General features: G+C 41.3%; 1 protein-coding gene across 1 annotated transcript in view; it reads right to left on the reverse strand.

Annotated features, from left to right (window-relative positions):
- March6 (membrane associated ring-CH-type finger 6) overlaps positions 1–14,918 on the reverse strand; it is a 69,550-nt gene that overhangs the window by 22,747 nt on the left and 31,885 nt on the right. The window contains exons 7-18 of the mRNA XM_028767568.1: positions 13,892–14,081; positions 12,351–12,412; positions 11,549–11,581; positions 9,929–9,980; positions 7,981–8,039; positions 5,992–6,072; positions 5,700–5,768; positions 5,542–5,616; positions 4,298–4,432; positions 2,840–2,959; positions 2,543–2,643; positions 583–720 (exon numbers count right to left, since the gene is read on the reverse strand). Of these exons, the coding sequence (XP_028623401.1) occupies positions 583–720; positions 2,543–2,643; positions 2,840–2,959; positions 4,298–4,432; positions 5,542–5,616; positions 5,700–5,768; positions 5,992–6,072; positions 7,981–8,039; positions 9,929–9,980; positions 11,549–11,581; positions 12,351–12,412; positions 13,892–14,081 (1,115 nt within the window). The remainder of the gene's footprint in view (positions 1–582; positions 721–2,542; positions 2,644–2,839; positions 2,960–4,297; positions 4,433–5,541; positions 5,617–5,699; positions 5,769–5,991; positions 6,073–7,980; positions 8,040–9,928; positions 9,981–11,548; positions 11,582–12,350; positions 12,413–13,891; positions 14,082–14,918) is intronic.

A 14,918-nucleotide genomic window follows, 5' to 3' on the forward strand; every position in this document is an offset into this window, starting at 1 on the left:
CAGTGAGCCTGCACAAGGGGGACAGTGTGCACACATGTAACCTCCAGACAGTACTCAATTGTTTCATATTAAAGTGAGGGTTTTCTAAGAGTCTTTATTTGAGTACATGTATGTATCTGTATGGCACATGCATTGTGGGTACCCACAGAGCTAGAAAACCTATCAGATCCCCGGAGTTGGACTCAAGGGCATTGTGAGTAGCCTGACATTAGTGCAGGGAAATGAAGTAGGTCCTCTAGAAGAATAGCAGTCATTCTTACTGCTGAGCTGCCTCTGTGGCCTCTAAAACTAGGTTTTATCAAGTGGAATACAGAGTACACTTCTTTCAGGTTATACAACAAGACTGGCCATAGTAGCACAGGCCTGTATGCTCAGCACTAAGACCAGGTACAAAGAGTCTAGGGTTGAGGACAGCTTGGGTAAGAATGTGCCTCAAAATTAAAAATAAAATATGGGGCTGTAGTTGCCACTCTGTAGTATAGCATTTGTCCAGTGTGCATGAGGCCCTGGCTTTAGAAAAAATGGAAAAAGAAAGGTTACAGACAGATAACGCAGATGCCCAGAGTCAGCTGCCATACTCACAGCAAGTATCCAGCAGTAACAGTCCATGCACGCACAAGCCCCTTCAGCCACTGCCTCGTGTGTCCCTGTTCCAGCAATGCTGGCAAGACAACCTGCAGCAGGAGCAGCTCGAGGGACAGCTCACTCACCGGAGCATCACTACAAGAGTTACAAAGAGCCAGGTTTACTATGTGAGTATTATTATAAAGCCAAATGAACTGTCTTTCGAGCCTTTTCTCCCACTCTCTCCACGTCAGTGAGGCTATCCTCTAAACCCCACTGAAGCTGTTCCTGGTCCCTTTGTCCTCACGTGTGCTGTGACAGCGGTGTGCTACAGAGCTGCTCCCCTTCTGCCTCCCAAGTCTAGAAACACGAGGGCCCAAGTTTTGTCCTCTTTCTCAGCCTAGCTTATCCTTTGCACGACTGTGACTCATCTGGTTTACCTACAGTAGTAGGTCCTTCTTCCCCAGCTCTAAACTTGGGTATCCAGAGTGAACTCAGTGATTCATTCATGCTGATGTGACCAAGCGTCCATCAAACTATTAACCCTGCCCGTGCTGCCGCCATCACATAGAGCTCAGTACATGGAACTCTACAACTCTGGCATGCTAAGAACTTAACTCTGATTCCTTTACAGCTCACTTCCACACCACTAGATTCCTCTGACTCTTAACGCCATTATCCATCCTAACTGCTTCTCAGCCTCCATCGGCACCTCCTCCTTCATCTGTAGCTCCCCATCTCTGCCAAGGTCCTCCCACTGTCTTCCTGGCTATCCTGCTTCTAACCTAAGCACTCTCAGTCCATCTCTGACCACCAAGGAGGACAGTGACCCTCACAGCCTTCTACAAACTATCCAACCACGTCAAGTGCCTGTTACAGCCTCCACCCTCACAACTGCTTTCAGAGCCTTCTCTCACTTCATAGCCAACTCCTGTGCTCTCTCCTTCTTAGCCAAACTGTCTGTCAAACAAATCTGGGCACTAGTGTCCCTGCCTGAGCACTTGCTTCAGCACTCCTGACCTCACTTCCTTTCAGAGTTTTCCTTAACTGTCACCTCAGTCTTTTTCTGTCACACCTTATACATTCAAACCTCTCCTGGACATTCTCTATTCTTTTTGCTCCTTTCTTTTCCCAAGAACAGTAGTGATTACTAAGCATACTATATATTCTATCTATACTAAAGCCTGTCTTCTTGCCTATAAATGAAACCCCTCCTATGGAGGAGCTACTGAGAATTTTTTAACAGAGGAATAATACAATCTACCTTTCAGAACACCTAGAGACAGCAGAGATGAGGCCGGGTTATAAATGGAGAGCAAAGGGAAATGGAAACTGAACTACTGAGTGGTCAATGAGCTGCTTTAGTGTAAGTTCTTAAGGACGAACTGAGAAGTAAACTTGAGGAAAGATCTCATTCCTCACGCGTAAGGTGAACTGTGGGGTAACAAAGTCACTGCAAGTCTAATCCAAATGATGAAAGCCTTGAGTCTTGATTTTAGTACATAGTTAAAGGAGTACAGAAAGAAAACATTACTAATTCTCATAAAGTGTGGTTGAAAAAAAAAACCTTTTTAAACAAATGCAATAAGTCATCCCTTGGGAAAAAAAAATGTATTGAGCAGGTGGTAGAGGCACAAGCCTTTAGTCCCAGCTCTTGGAAGGCAAAGGCAGGGAGATCTCTGAGTTTGAGGCCAGTCTGATTAACAGAGTGAGTTCCAAGACAGCCAGAGCTACACTGAGAAACCCTGTCTTGAGGAGGGATGGAGGGAGAAAAGAAAAATGTAACTATCAGAAGTACAGCAAGAAGGAACTACCACATACAATGTTTAACGTAAAATGAATATTAGATCCCCAGCAGTGATAAATCATTACAGCTTTCCTAAGTTTTAAAAACTTATCTATAGACTTAGAGACACTTAGCATGCTAGACATTGAGTTCAATCCCCAAAACCACCAAAATAGCACCAGAAACCCTTACCTGTAGAGCATGACATTGTAAGGAAGAAAATTAGGCAAGAGACTCTTAATTATTCGTATAGGAAGCCAGAGCATCAGAAGTACAATGGAGCCAAAGACAATCTGTAGTAAGAAACAAGAGACAACCCTGTGAGTCTAGGAAACTGCACTTGGTAAGCACGTTCCATGGGTTTAGGTAAATACAGTCAGTATGCTCTCCCAGTCCTCCCAATCTAAAAGAATACAAACAACAAAAACATTCTATGAAATTAAAAGGTAGCATGCCTTGATTTTTTAAAAAATAAAAAGACCTGCTCACCACTGACAAAATAAATCTTCGGAGATGTCTATAAATGGGCAAGTGAATCATTTCCTGTACTGGATTAAAATCTGGATCATTCAAATTCCTCAGAAACCATAAGACACCAGGTCGAAGTACCTGTGAATATATTTCAAGTATGATACTCAGTAACATCTTTATGCTGTGCATCTGAAAATTAACAAAAAAATGGGGTTCTAAAGTTATTCTGGCACCTAAATTCAACCCAGACAATTCATGGAAAAGAGAAGTTCCTTAGCCAGAAACTATCAAACTACCATGCTTCTCATGACTTTCGATGCTTTTAATAATCAACTGAAAACACCCACTGAAAACAATTTATCAAGAAGTCTGGATCACCGAGGTGAAAACACACAAACATTACTATACATTATATGATTTAGAAGAAAGACTCAGACGCACACCCTACTGTCCTCAGATCTTTTACAGATTAAAGGACAAATGACATTTAGTCTGTGATTTCACATTCCATCCCACTGCCTTCTTGGCCTCCCCCTCCATCAACAGTCTTAATGGAAGATGCTAATTTTTCAAAGGATTTCTTAACTCCCAGGAAGGGAGGAGGATAGGAATTCTCTTGTACCTCAGTATCACTCCACATACAGCACAGAATCTGGAGCTAGAGGTGTGCATGAAGGAAATGCTAACCTCCTCTCATTTTTAAAGCACTCAGAACAGGGTCTGTGAAGGCAGCAGCCACCTGACAAGTGAACTGGGGTCAGAAAGGACCCTGGCTGCTATGCTGTAATTCAAGCGTCTGCTCCTAAATACTTCAGTACTTTCAGTCTTATAAAACCTCTTTTCACTGACTGTTCTTCCAGAGGTCCTGAGTTCAATTCCCAGCAACCACATGGAGGCTTGCAACTCTCTGTAATGGGATCCAATGTCTTTGTCTGGTGTGTTTGAAGAGGGTGTCAGTGTACTCACATACAATAAATAAATGAGTAGTTTAAAAAAAAAAAAAAAAAAAAAAGCCGGGCAGTGGTGGCGCACGCCTTTAATCCCAGCTCTTGGGAGGCAGAGGCAGAGGCCAGCCTGGTCTACGGAGTGAGTTCCAGGACAGCCTGAGTTATAAGAGAAACCCTCTCGAAAAACAAAAAACAAAAAACAAAAAAACCTCTCTTGGGGATGATGTCCAGGACCAATTTATTATCATAAATACTTTTAGAAGTTTACAACAGGGGGTAAGTGTGATGTATACCAAATAAGAACTCTGATTTTTAATTAGCCATGATCATTTTTAAAACTATAAATTTTTTGCCATTTTTTGACATAAACATTGATTGAAAGCAATCAAACCAAACTCTATTGTTAGTTCTTCTCTCTTAAAATAGGAGAGAATATGGTTTAGTTAGGAGAGCATCCTAGCCTTGAGGGATAAATGGCTGATGAAGCAAAGCCCTTCTCTGATCACCAAGGCTTCCACACAGGACCTACCTCTCTCAGTAACAGGATGAAGGAGGCAAAGTAGAACACATACACCATCCCCACCAACCAGTGCAGAAACATCGTGGTCCCTGGAGCTGACTGAAAGCTCAGCTCTCGGTCTTTCAGAGTAGCATCAAACATTTCCTGAGGCCAAACACAGCAGGTCAGAGACCCATACCACCTACACTTGCAGGGCTCAGTACTTCCCCCATTAACAAGTCAGATCATAAAAATTCAAACAGTTTGTGAAACTTTAATTTCTAATGAAAATATTTTGTACATTTAAAATTAAAAAGGTGCAATAAACATTAATTGGAAAAAACAAGTCAGAACTCCAAATGTAGATAATGTCAATGTTTCGGGCTTTCAGTTCTCTTCATGCTAGTCCACAGTGTCAGAGAACTATGTAAGAGCATCCAACACTTTAGAATTCTGCAGCACGGACAGGCAAGGTGGCTAACCTGACTCTGATACCTGGACTCCATGGTAGAGAGAAGGGACTCTTACAAGCTGTCACATGCCCAAACACTCAAAATAAATAATGCAAATAAAATCATGAAGCATATAATTGGTTGCACTAGTTTGTTTGTTTTTCTCCCTGTGATGGGGTCTCAGGTATCTCAGGCCAGCCTAGAACTTGCTGTGCAGCTCAAGAAAACATGGAAGTTCCAATCCTCCTTGTTCTTTCTCTTCGCTGCTACAATTACAGACACAGGCTATCACACTTATGTGACAGTGGAAACTGAACCCAGGACTTCATGTATCCTAGGCAAGCATCCTACCAACTGACCCATGCTCTCAGCCTTTACTACTCAAGGCTGCTCTTCTTAACTACATAAGGTCTTGATTCCGTAATGACAGTCTGCACTCACCAAGGTTTTAAAGAGTAAAGAGTAACAGCAAATGGTAAACTCAGAACGAAAAGCGCCTTTTCTACACATATTTTGAAAAATCAAAACTAAGAACCATTAAAATTTAGTACCATAAAATCTGGCAACTATTACTATAAAATTTAGGAGAAAAAAAGTGAGTAACAAAATTCTCCAATAGTTATAAAGGCTCGCCAAAATACCCTGACATTCAAAACGTAAAAAAACATTAAAAAATTAATACTCAAGACAAATTAATGACATTTAGACTTAATAGCGTTTTGTTCCAAAAATAAGTAAATCACCAAATACTTTCCTTTAAAAGGAATGTTTTCTAAGCGTGTTTGAAGCTTTGACATGAGATCTCAGTGTGTATCAACTCACCAGAGAACAGATGTCCAGCCACCAGCCACAGATGAGAGGGAACACTCCAATTTCTACCACAACTAACAAAGAGACCTTAATTCAACAGAAACAAAGCTCATCAGTATCAACCAAATGGAGGACAAACCACTTGTAGCTTTTATTTACAACTGGATTACCTTAACCACAATATAGCAGACGCCCAGCAAGCGACGAGACCTATGAAATTTAACAAGAGTCGCCAAAGCCTGCAGCATTTAGTCAAGGAAACAACGTCTGAGCCAGGACACTCTTCAGATAATACTGAATGTAATGACAAATTTCATTTATTTGAAATCCTGCCCACACTCATCTCTTCACCAACACTAACTTTTATGAAGACAACAGGGCAAAGCAGCTTTTGTTATTCGTGGGAACTCTTCCATATGAATAGCATGGACCTCCAAGCTCAGCTGGTTCATTAAAGGATACATGACAAATTATCAGTGTTATTGCTAAAAGTATATATCCAACAATCGTTGTGATTAGACCTTCAAAATGAGATGCTTGGACCTGAAAATAAAACAAATAAATACAATAAGACTTCCCACACAGTTCGTAAGTCAGGTTTTCAGTACACTAAGGGGTCTGAATGACAGAAACTAAACTGTGGCTTGCTTGGGTTGGTTTGGTTTGGCTTGGTTTTCGAGACAGGGTTTCTCTGTGTAGCCCTGGCCATCCTAGAACTCGCTCTGTAAATCACGGTGACTTTGAACTCAGATCCACCTGCCTCAGCCCCCAAGTGCTGGGATTAAAAGCATGCACCATCACCATCCAGCATGATAGTGAGTAAACTGTTGATTCTACATATTTATAATTTAAAAACTGAAATCTCCTTTATACAGCATCTGAAAACCAGACTCTCTCATATACAAATTGCCAAATATTACTAAAGACTGAAGAAATATTAAATAGCATTTTATCCAAAGAGTCTAAATAACAAAGTGAATGAAATTTCCCAATAAGCCCACGATCTTACCAGGCGGCCCGTATTCTCAGAAGCAGGCATTTGCTAAGACTAATTGCAAAAGCAGCAGCAGCACACTGCCCAGCCTGCTCACCCAGCTGGTGACATCTGACCACATTAACTTGTAACCTTACAAGTAACTGTAAGCGCTTAATCTTCTCTGACCCTCCAAAATTGTCCTAGAGACTTGCAGAGAGCAGAAGTTTATAGAGTGACAGATACTTTTCATTTGTATCATTTCAGTTCCTGAATTATAATTAAGTATCTGCTGAGACCATTGATTTCAGCAGTCACCAAGAGGTGTCAGAGCAGTAGCAGACAAAGATTCCTAAAGGTAATCTCAGAACCCCCGACACAAGGGAACAAGAGAGCCCAGTCATCCAGAAATCTACACAGAGTCCATAAAGGCAGTCATATGCCATGGATCTCTCGGAGCTCCAGCTGTGGTAATCCCTTCTCAACACAGGGTCTTGTTACAGAAGGCAGTCTTGTTGACGTCAAGGCCATCCCCATCTAACTGCTATAGAATCAGATGTGCACAACGACACTCTTCACTGCTAAGGAGCTGAGGGGTGCCAAGTTACTGGCGTGATTTTCTATGTTATTAAAATGTTTTAGGAAAAAGGTATTAAGACTCTATTTGACAGTGGGAGAGGATGTGCTTAATCCTGTAGAGACTTGATGTCCAGGGGAGGGGGAGGAGGGGGGAGAGAGGTGAGCACCCTTTCAGAGGCAAAAGGGAGGGGGACAATATTTGGAATGTAAATAAATAAAATAATTAAAAATTTTTTTAAAAAATCCATCCGAATACTTATCCACCATTAGGAAATAACAATATATAAAATATAAGCAAATTCTTGAGCAAACACTATAGTCTATTACCCCAAGATAGTCTTCTATTCCCGTTTTTTAAATTGATAAATACACTGATACTTTTCAAAATTCACTATGGATGACCTGGGGAAAGGGAGAGAGAAGGCCACACAAGTTCATCAAGCAAGTGAAAAGCAGCCTGTGGGAACTCTCTTACAGTGAGCCTCCCAGCCCACATACACACTGCGGTTCTGTAGTGGACCTGTACTGACTGCAGTATGACATACTGCTTCCTGAGCGACTGTTGGCTTTAAACAAGAAAACAAGACTACGCTGGCTAACTATTTCTTTGCACAGGACATACTAAGAAGTGAATTCTTGAAGATGTTCCTTAGCAGGCTGGAGACATGGCTCAGCAGTTAAAAGCACAGGTTGTTCTTGCAGAAGACCTGTGCTCAGTTCTCAGCCCCAGGATGGTGACTCATAACCATCCATAACCTCAGTTCCAGAGATCCAGTAAGACACACAGACTGCACATACATGCCAGCAAAACATTTATACACATAAAATAAAAATATCCCTAGAAAACAACAAACTAGGGGATAATTAGAAAAATAAATTTCAAAAAGTAATATACTCACATGTTCCTCAAACCCCAAACCAACAAGGGAGAAATGACCGATGTGGTAAGGACAAAATGCTGAAAGGGAGGAGAAAACTTGTCATTAGGACAATGAGCACTCAACATAATCTCCACTAAAAGAACCAGGACTTCTTTGAAAAATGGAAAATTCTAGGACAAAAAACAAGAACTATTCCTCAAACATTCTCTATAACCAGAGAAAAATTGGACCCTGTCAAAAGGACACAGGAGGGCTGGAGAGATGGCTCAGCAGTTAAGAGCACTGACTACTCTTCCAGAGGTCCTGAGTTTAATTCTCAGCAACCACATGGTGGCTCACAACCATCTACAATAAGATCTGATGCCCCCTTCTGGCATGCAGGATATATGCAGGCACTCATATTAAATAAAAATCTTTAAAAAAAAAAAAAGAAGAAGAAGAAGAAGAAGACACAGAAACCATATTGAAGAGAGATTCACTGTCATTTTTAAAGAGATTATATGAACATTAAAAACTAAAAACAAGGCGGGTGGTGGTGGTACACGCCTTTAACCCCAGCACTTGGGAGGCAGAGGCAGGCAGATTTCTGAGTTCGAGGTCAGCCTGGTCTACAGAGTGAGTTCCGGGACAGCCAGGACTATACAGAGAAACCCTGTCTTGAAAAAAAAAAAAAAATTAAAAACAAATACTTGGTACCCAAAATTGATGGGAGCACATACATCCCATGAGTTTTTCTTAATACTCAAAGCTCAAAATAATCACAAAAGAAAAGACAACAACATGAAAAGAAACATTTTGTGTCTGGAAAGTGACTAACACAGAAATTCCCTACTCAGGACCAATTACTAAAAGGACAGCCTTGGTTGTGTCTGCAGTCTCCTGAGAACTACCCCCAGACTAACTGGATTGCTTCTGGAAAGGGGGAAAAAAAAAAAAACTAGCCAAGAAATATCTTTAAAATACCAGAATTTGAAAACTTCAGCATTTTTGCATCACCTAAAGAGGGCTGAAAATAAATCACTGGATAGAGGATGCTGGCCTACTAAAATATCGCTCCACAGATTACTTCCTTTTTTTTTCCTTCTGAGACAGGGTTTCTCTGTGTAGCCCTGGTTGTCCCAGAACTCACTCTATGGATCTAGCTGGCCTGGAACTCAAGAGACCTGCCTTCCTTTGCCTCTTAAGTGCTGGGATTAAGGGCATATGCCACCAATGGCCACCTCCCTACACCCCCCTGATTACTTTCTTGGTGTGAAGAGAAAATGAGAAGGTCATAAAACAATGGATAATATCATATACCTCCTCCTATGTCACATTAAAAGTCAAAGTGTGCATCCAATAACCTTCTCACAGATGTATTGAACCTGACCTTATCTTATCAGGTCCTTAATCTCACTTCCAATTTAGAACACATGGTAGACAGAGGATAAGGGCAGGAGGATAGCAAGAAAGCAGTCGCAGGTGCACGAGTGCACATTAGCACACCCATGCTGTAACAGAGTGGAGAGGAAAACAGGGTATCTCAACTTCTCAGTAACGTGCACATTTACTGAGATCTTTATTCAAACAAACCAACTATAAAATAATATTTAACGGAACAAATTACAGATTATAAATATAATGGATTATTGGATAGTTAAATCAGAAAATGTACTTAAATTTTTTTATTACAGTTTTTATACTTCTCTTTTCCTGATGTCTTTCTAGCTAAATTTCAGTATGTTGTTAATACACTATTTTCTCTCTATGCTAACAGTAAACAGTGTAATCGATAAATAGGGCAAGAGATGACTCCAGCACTAAGTGAAAGTCAGAGCATGTACTAGGGTCTGGCTCCTAAATCTACACTATATGCTCCTTATTATTTCTAAGGTGCAAATAACACAAAAACCCGCAACAGGATTCCTAGAAAAGTCAAACGTCTTATTATGGTACCACAAGAACTAAAAGCATAGGTACAACTTACCAAAAACAAGAATGAACAATGTATTTAAAGACACCACCCAGAACACGTGTTCCTACAGGAAAAAGCATTAGTGTTAGATATTTCATGTTTCATTGAATAATTTCATCCACTTAGTCATAGCTAAGTCTTAAAAATCAAATACAGAGTACTTCTCCCATTCTCCACATTTCTTTCTGGACTTCAGCAAGTCCAGTACTACTTAATATCCCTCCAGCTTCCCAGCAACTGCTATAGGAAATAGTCTCCAGTCCCTGCATTCTCCATGTGGTAGCCTGGCTCTGTTGTGTCTCAGAAACTCTCTCACACAGGCATCTGATCACTCACTGCTCAGTTATAGAATTAGTTTATACTGTACATATGTAGTTTACCTTCTATTATTATATATAATACCTCCCAGAGGCACATACCCACTTGTTCCTGCAGCCACCATGTCATACAGTTAGCCACAGTCTATACTGACACACCACATTGTCCAAGTTCAACCATCTGGGCCCACCAAGTTACCCAACATGAAGACAATGAGCTTTCCAAAGGTGTTTTGGATGAGATAGTCTGACTTCTTTTTAGAAAAATCGATCTGCTTGGCTTCCTTAGTCTTCCAAATATCAATTAGGCGAGAAAGGTAAGGAGTTATCCAGAAAGAATGCCTGACACACTCTGACCATGGAAGCTCAATTTTTTAAGTTTCTCTGCCTTAAGGGCTCCTAAACTCTCCCTATCTCAACATCTTCTATTTGTGAATCTCTTAACAGATCATCTCTGAAGATATCCTGCTAACAGACTTCTCTATAATAAAGACTTAACAATCTCCTGTGTCACACCACAGTTTGTCACTGGGTCTCTAACTTCCTGCCTCACATTTCCATTCTCTCATATATATATTTATATATTTTTTAAAAGATTTCAATTATATATATGTGAGTACACTGTAGCTGTCTTCAAACACACCAGCAGAGGGCATTGGATCCCATTACAGATGGTTGTGAACCACCATGTGGTTGCTGGGACTTGAACTCAGGACCTCTGGAAGAGCAGTCAGTGATCTTAACCACTGAGCCATCTCTCCAGCTTGAGCAGTATGTATTCTTAACTGCTGAGCCCTGTCTCCAGCCCTAGTGCTTGCTGTATCCTGATGACCTAAGTTTGACCCCAGGTCCCACACTGGAAGGAGACGACAGACTCTGGCCTCTGTATATACTTATAAATTTCTAAAAAATTAAAAACTAAAAACCATAAAATAAAAACTGAAGCTTTACTCCTACGGCAGACTTTCCAGATCAGACTGTGGCTCTAGTCTGTGGAACAAACAAGACTGCTCTGCTCTCAATGGTACAAGCATTAAACATGTACAACCCAACTTAAGCCTCAAGGTTTTTTTAACTACTATTAACTTTGGATATTTTCTTTCAAATATTTAGTAACTTTGTTTTTAAATAAGATTACCTTTAACTATTTCTAGTACTGTCAGTATATAAAATATACTTTCAAACATGAAATAACCAAAAGTCAAAGGTTACTTTGACTTTTAGTACAAAAAAGAGCACACTCCATAAATCAGAAGTTACCAAATAACAAAAACAAATAACTCATAATCCTATCAAAAGCAATAGTTTCACTTACCAGAAAAACTAGTGATCCATCAAGTCCAAGCATCTAAAATAAGAATAAGCCTTAATTTAAGATGCAGTAGAAAGATGGCTTATAGAAAGATCGCTTTCCTATCAGTATCATTAATCAGTTTCCAATCACTATTTTCTAACCCTATCATTCCCAGAATGTTTAAAAAAAATTCTGCATATTCTAATATTACACTTTGAGTCTCACGTTACCCTAAGTATATATGGAAGATATATGGAAGGTATCGTCTAGAAATGTTCCATGCCATGCAGGCAGGGGTGTGTGTCTGTACTCCCAACCCTAGAGAAGCTCGGGCAGCTCCTGACACGGAGAGTGAACTGTGTCAAGCAGCTGCAGGTGGAGCTCAGTCAAAGTGTTTGCCTAGTATGTCCAAGGCCACAGGTCTGTATGGATGCCCAATACTACAAAAAGAACCAAGTTCCCATTCTGACTTTAACTCTAACAGTAAATAGACCAGTCATAACTTCATCATACAGTTGTCTTGTTTTCATCTATTAGTGTGTGGAAATCCTGCTTACATTTAAGTGTTTACTTAAGTTTTCTCAAGCCCACACTATCAGGTCAAACTGCCTCCACGGAGCAAGGCTTGTACTGAAGGCAGAAGACCAGGCCTCTATCATCATCTTTTCTGCAAGTTGTACATCACTTGATTCTATAGAAATTAAATCCTAGTAACTGTCTTCAGCAAATTTAAATACGAAACTTGTGTTCATAGGTAAATATACCCAACTTCAAACTACATCTCAGGATTAAACACAGGACGTGGGACAGTCAAAGTTCTTACTCTTTCCCAGGTAAGCTCTTCTGCAGCCCGGTCCCACTCTAAAGCATTCCAGTTCATGTCGTCTGAAAAGACAATTGCACATTCGCGATTACTGACACATACTACACTATAACCAATTTTAATTACAATCTGGTAAGAAGCTCAGCTCCATTTAAAATTCTCTAAGACATAAGTTACTAACGAGGTGGTAAGTCCTACTTCTAAGTGAGCACTAACACATATGAAGTATAATCCTAGGCTGTGGTACATGCTAGAGAGGAAATAACTTGAATACATGAAAGACAAATCTAACAGCTATGGGTCAGAAATCAATCTGGTAGATTTGAAAACAAGGAGGAAAGCAAGGGAGTAAACTCTCTCTGAATTAATAAGTTAGTGAGAGATAAGGTATAAAGCTCAGAGGCCGGTTAGTGGTTAACAATCTGACTGTGCTAACGGACTCCTCTGCTCCTAGCACTACTCAGAGCCAGTGGCTCACGACGGCCTGGCCTCCAGCTCTCGGGGCCCACCCTCTTCTGGTCTCCATGGGCACTATATACACAAATACAGACCACAAACTTACATATATACACACACAGTGAGAAATGACATGTGCATCTAAACCGTCAGAGCTGATCAGGTGGTTCAAAGCTCGTGAGTCTACCACTCAGGAGGCTGAGGCAGAGGAATTACAAGTTCTGGGTCAGTCTGGACTATACAGCAAGGTCTGTTCCAAGAAAAAACAGGCTGAAAAGCAGACGGGGATTAAGAGTGTGCAGGCTGTTTTACTCTTACTGTGGTGAGCCAAGTATCTAAGGACTTAAGTCAAAGCAGAAGAATACTGTGAACACCAGATGGGTCAGGACCAGAACCGGAGAGAGACTGCTAGAGCTGCTGCAGACAGCACTACAGCAGCAGCAGCAGCAGCAGCAGCAGCAGCAGCAGCAGCAGCAGCAGCAGCAGCAGCAGCATGCTCTTTTCTCTGAGCCTCTGATCTTTGCCTGGGAGCCTCTTGCTCCCCCAGTATGACTTTGTTTCTTATCTTTCAAAGGTCTGAGCTCAAAAGTCACTTATTCTGAGCTTCCTGAAAAACTTATTTAAAACAAGCATCACCAGCCAGGCAGTGGGCCTTCACTCCCAGCACGTTCTCATCTGAAAAGTGCAGTAACTCCAGGAAAGCAGAAGGGACGGGGAATGAGGTCCTTCTACACAAGCTTCTTCCTCAAAATGTGTGTGAACCTGGTCACACTTGACCATTTTTTCCCAACCATCTAATTTACAGACAAAGGGACGGACAGACAGAAGGATGGATGGATGGACAGACAGTAGGTCAGTCCTGTGTAAAGAACTGTGATACACAAGTTCCCTCTTTCACAGAAAGCAACTTACATACATGTATATATATTCATAAATGATAGCTTGTCAAAAGAGAAACAGCTCATAAACAATTAACATGAAATTATAATAAATCAGCATAAAACATGAAAACATACTCTGTCTTCAGTGCAAGCTGAAGAATGAGCAAGCCTGAAGAATGAGCAAGGGCATGGAACAGCCATTACCTTGGGCCCCATTGTTGGCATCAGCAGCATCTTCTACACCCGCATCATCTTCTTCCTCATTGTCCTCCTCCTCCTCTTCTGCTTGCCCATCCTGGGCATCCGGGTTCTCCCCCAGAACTGCATTCTCACCTGCTGGGTTAGCTGGCTGGTCAGCAGCAGGGTTTTCTGCACCATTTGCTCCTACAGGAGCCTAAAGTGAGAGGAAAAAACCAGGGGCTCACTTAAATGGCACACACCACCACTGCCCTGCAGGAACTCACTTTTCAATGCACACATTTCAGAAAGTACTATAGGCCGGAGGAGGTGGTTTCTGTGGGCGAAGCACTTGCCACACAAGTGTGAGGACGGGATTCTGGCTTCCCAGGATCTTGGATTACACTGGGCACAGTAATGTACCTGTAAGGCTGTGCTCCAACATGGAAACAGGAGGTGGAGACAGAAGAATACCTAGAAGCCTGTGGACCAGCTAGCAGAGACTCTAAGAGCCTGTCTCCCAAAGGAAAAGGCAAGGGCACATACCAAAAGTTGTCCTCTGACCCTCACATGCACACCATGGCACATGCACTGCCACACTTATACATGTAACATGAGTACACACACAAGCAAAAAAAAAGCAGTACAAAATATGGGCTTATAGATCTGGCTACCTTAGGGACAAACAAAACTGATTTTTAAAAATGTATGTGCATGTAGAGATGCAAACACACCTTAATTTGCTGCTATTAAACATCTGAGTAAATAATTGACCTAGAAATAGGATTTATTGATTACCAAATGCATTTTCTTCTGGCTCTTCCTTTAGGATACCAACCAAGCATGGTGGCTCAGAGTGGTAATCCCAGACACTGTAGGGTAAAGGAAGTAGATCTGAGGCAGGAGGACAGTAAATTTGAGGCCTTCTGTTGGACTTGACCAGACCTTTGTCTCAAAATAGAAAATAAAAGGACTGAAGCCATAGCTCAATGCAATGGTAGGTACATAGCAAGTGTGAAGCCCTGGACTCAGCGGGATGGTAGGAACAGAGCAG

The sequence above is a fragment of the Grammomys surdaster genome, unplaced genomic scaffold (assembly GCF_004785775.1).
Source record: "Grammomys surdaster isolate TR1022 unplaced genomic scaffold, NIH_TR_1.0 174, whole genome shotgun sequence".
Classification (NCBI taxonomy): Eukaryota; Metazoa; Chordata; class Mammalia; order Rodentia; family Muridae; genus Grammomys; species Grammomys surdaster.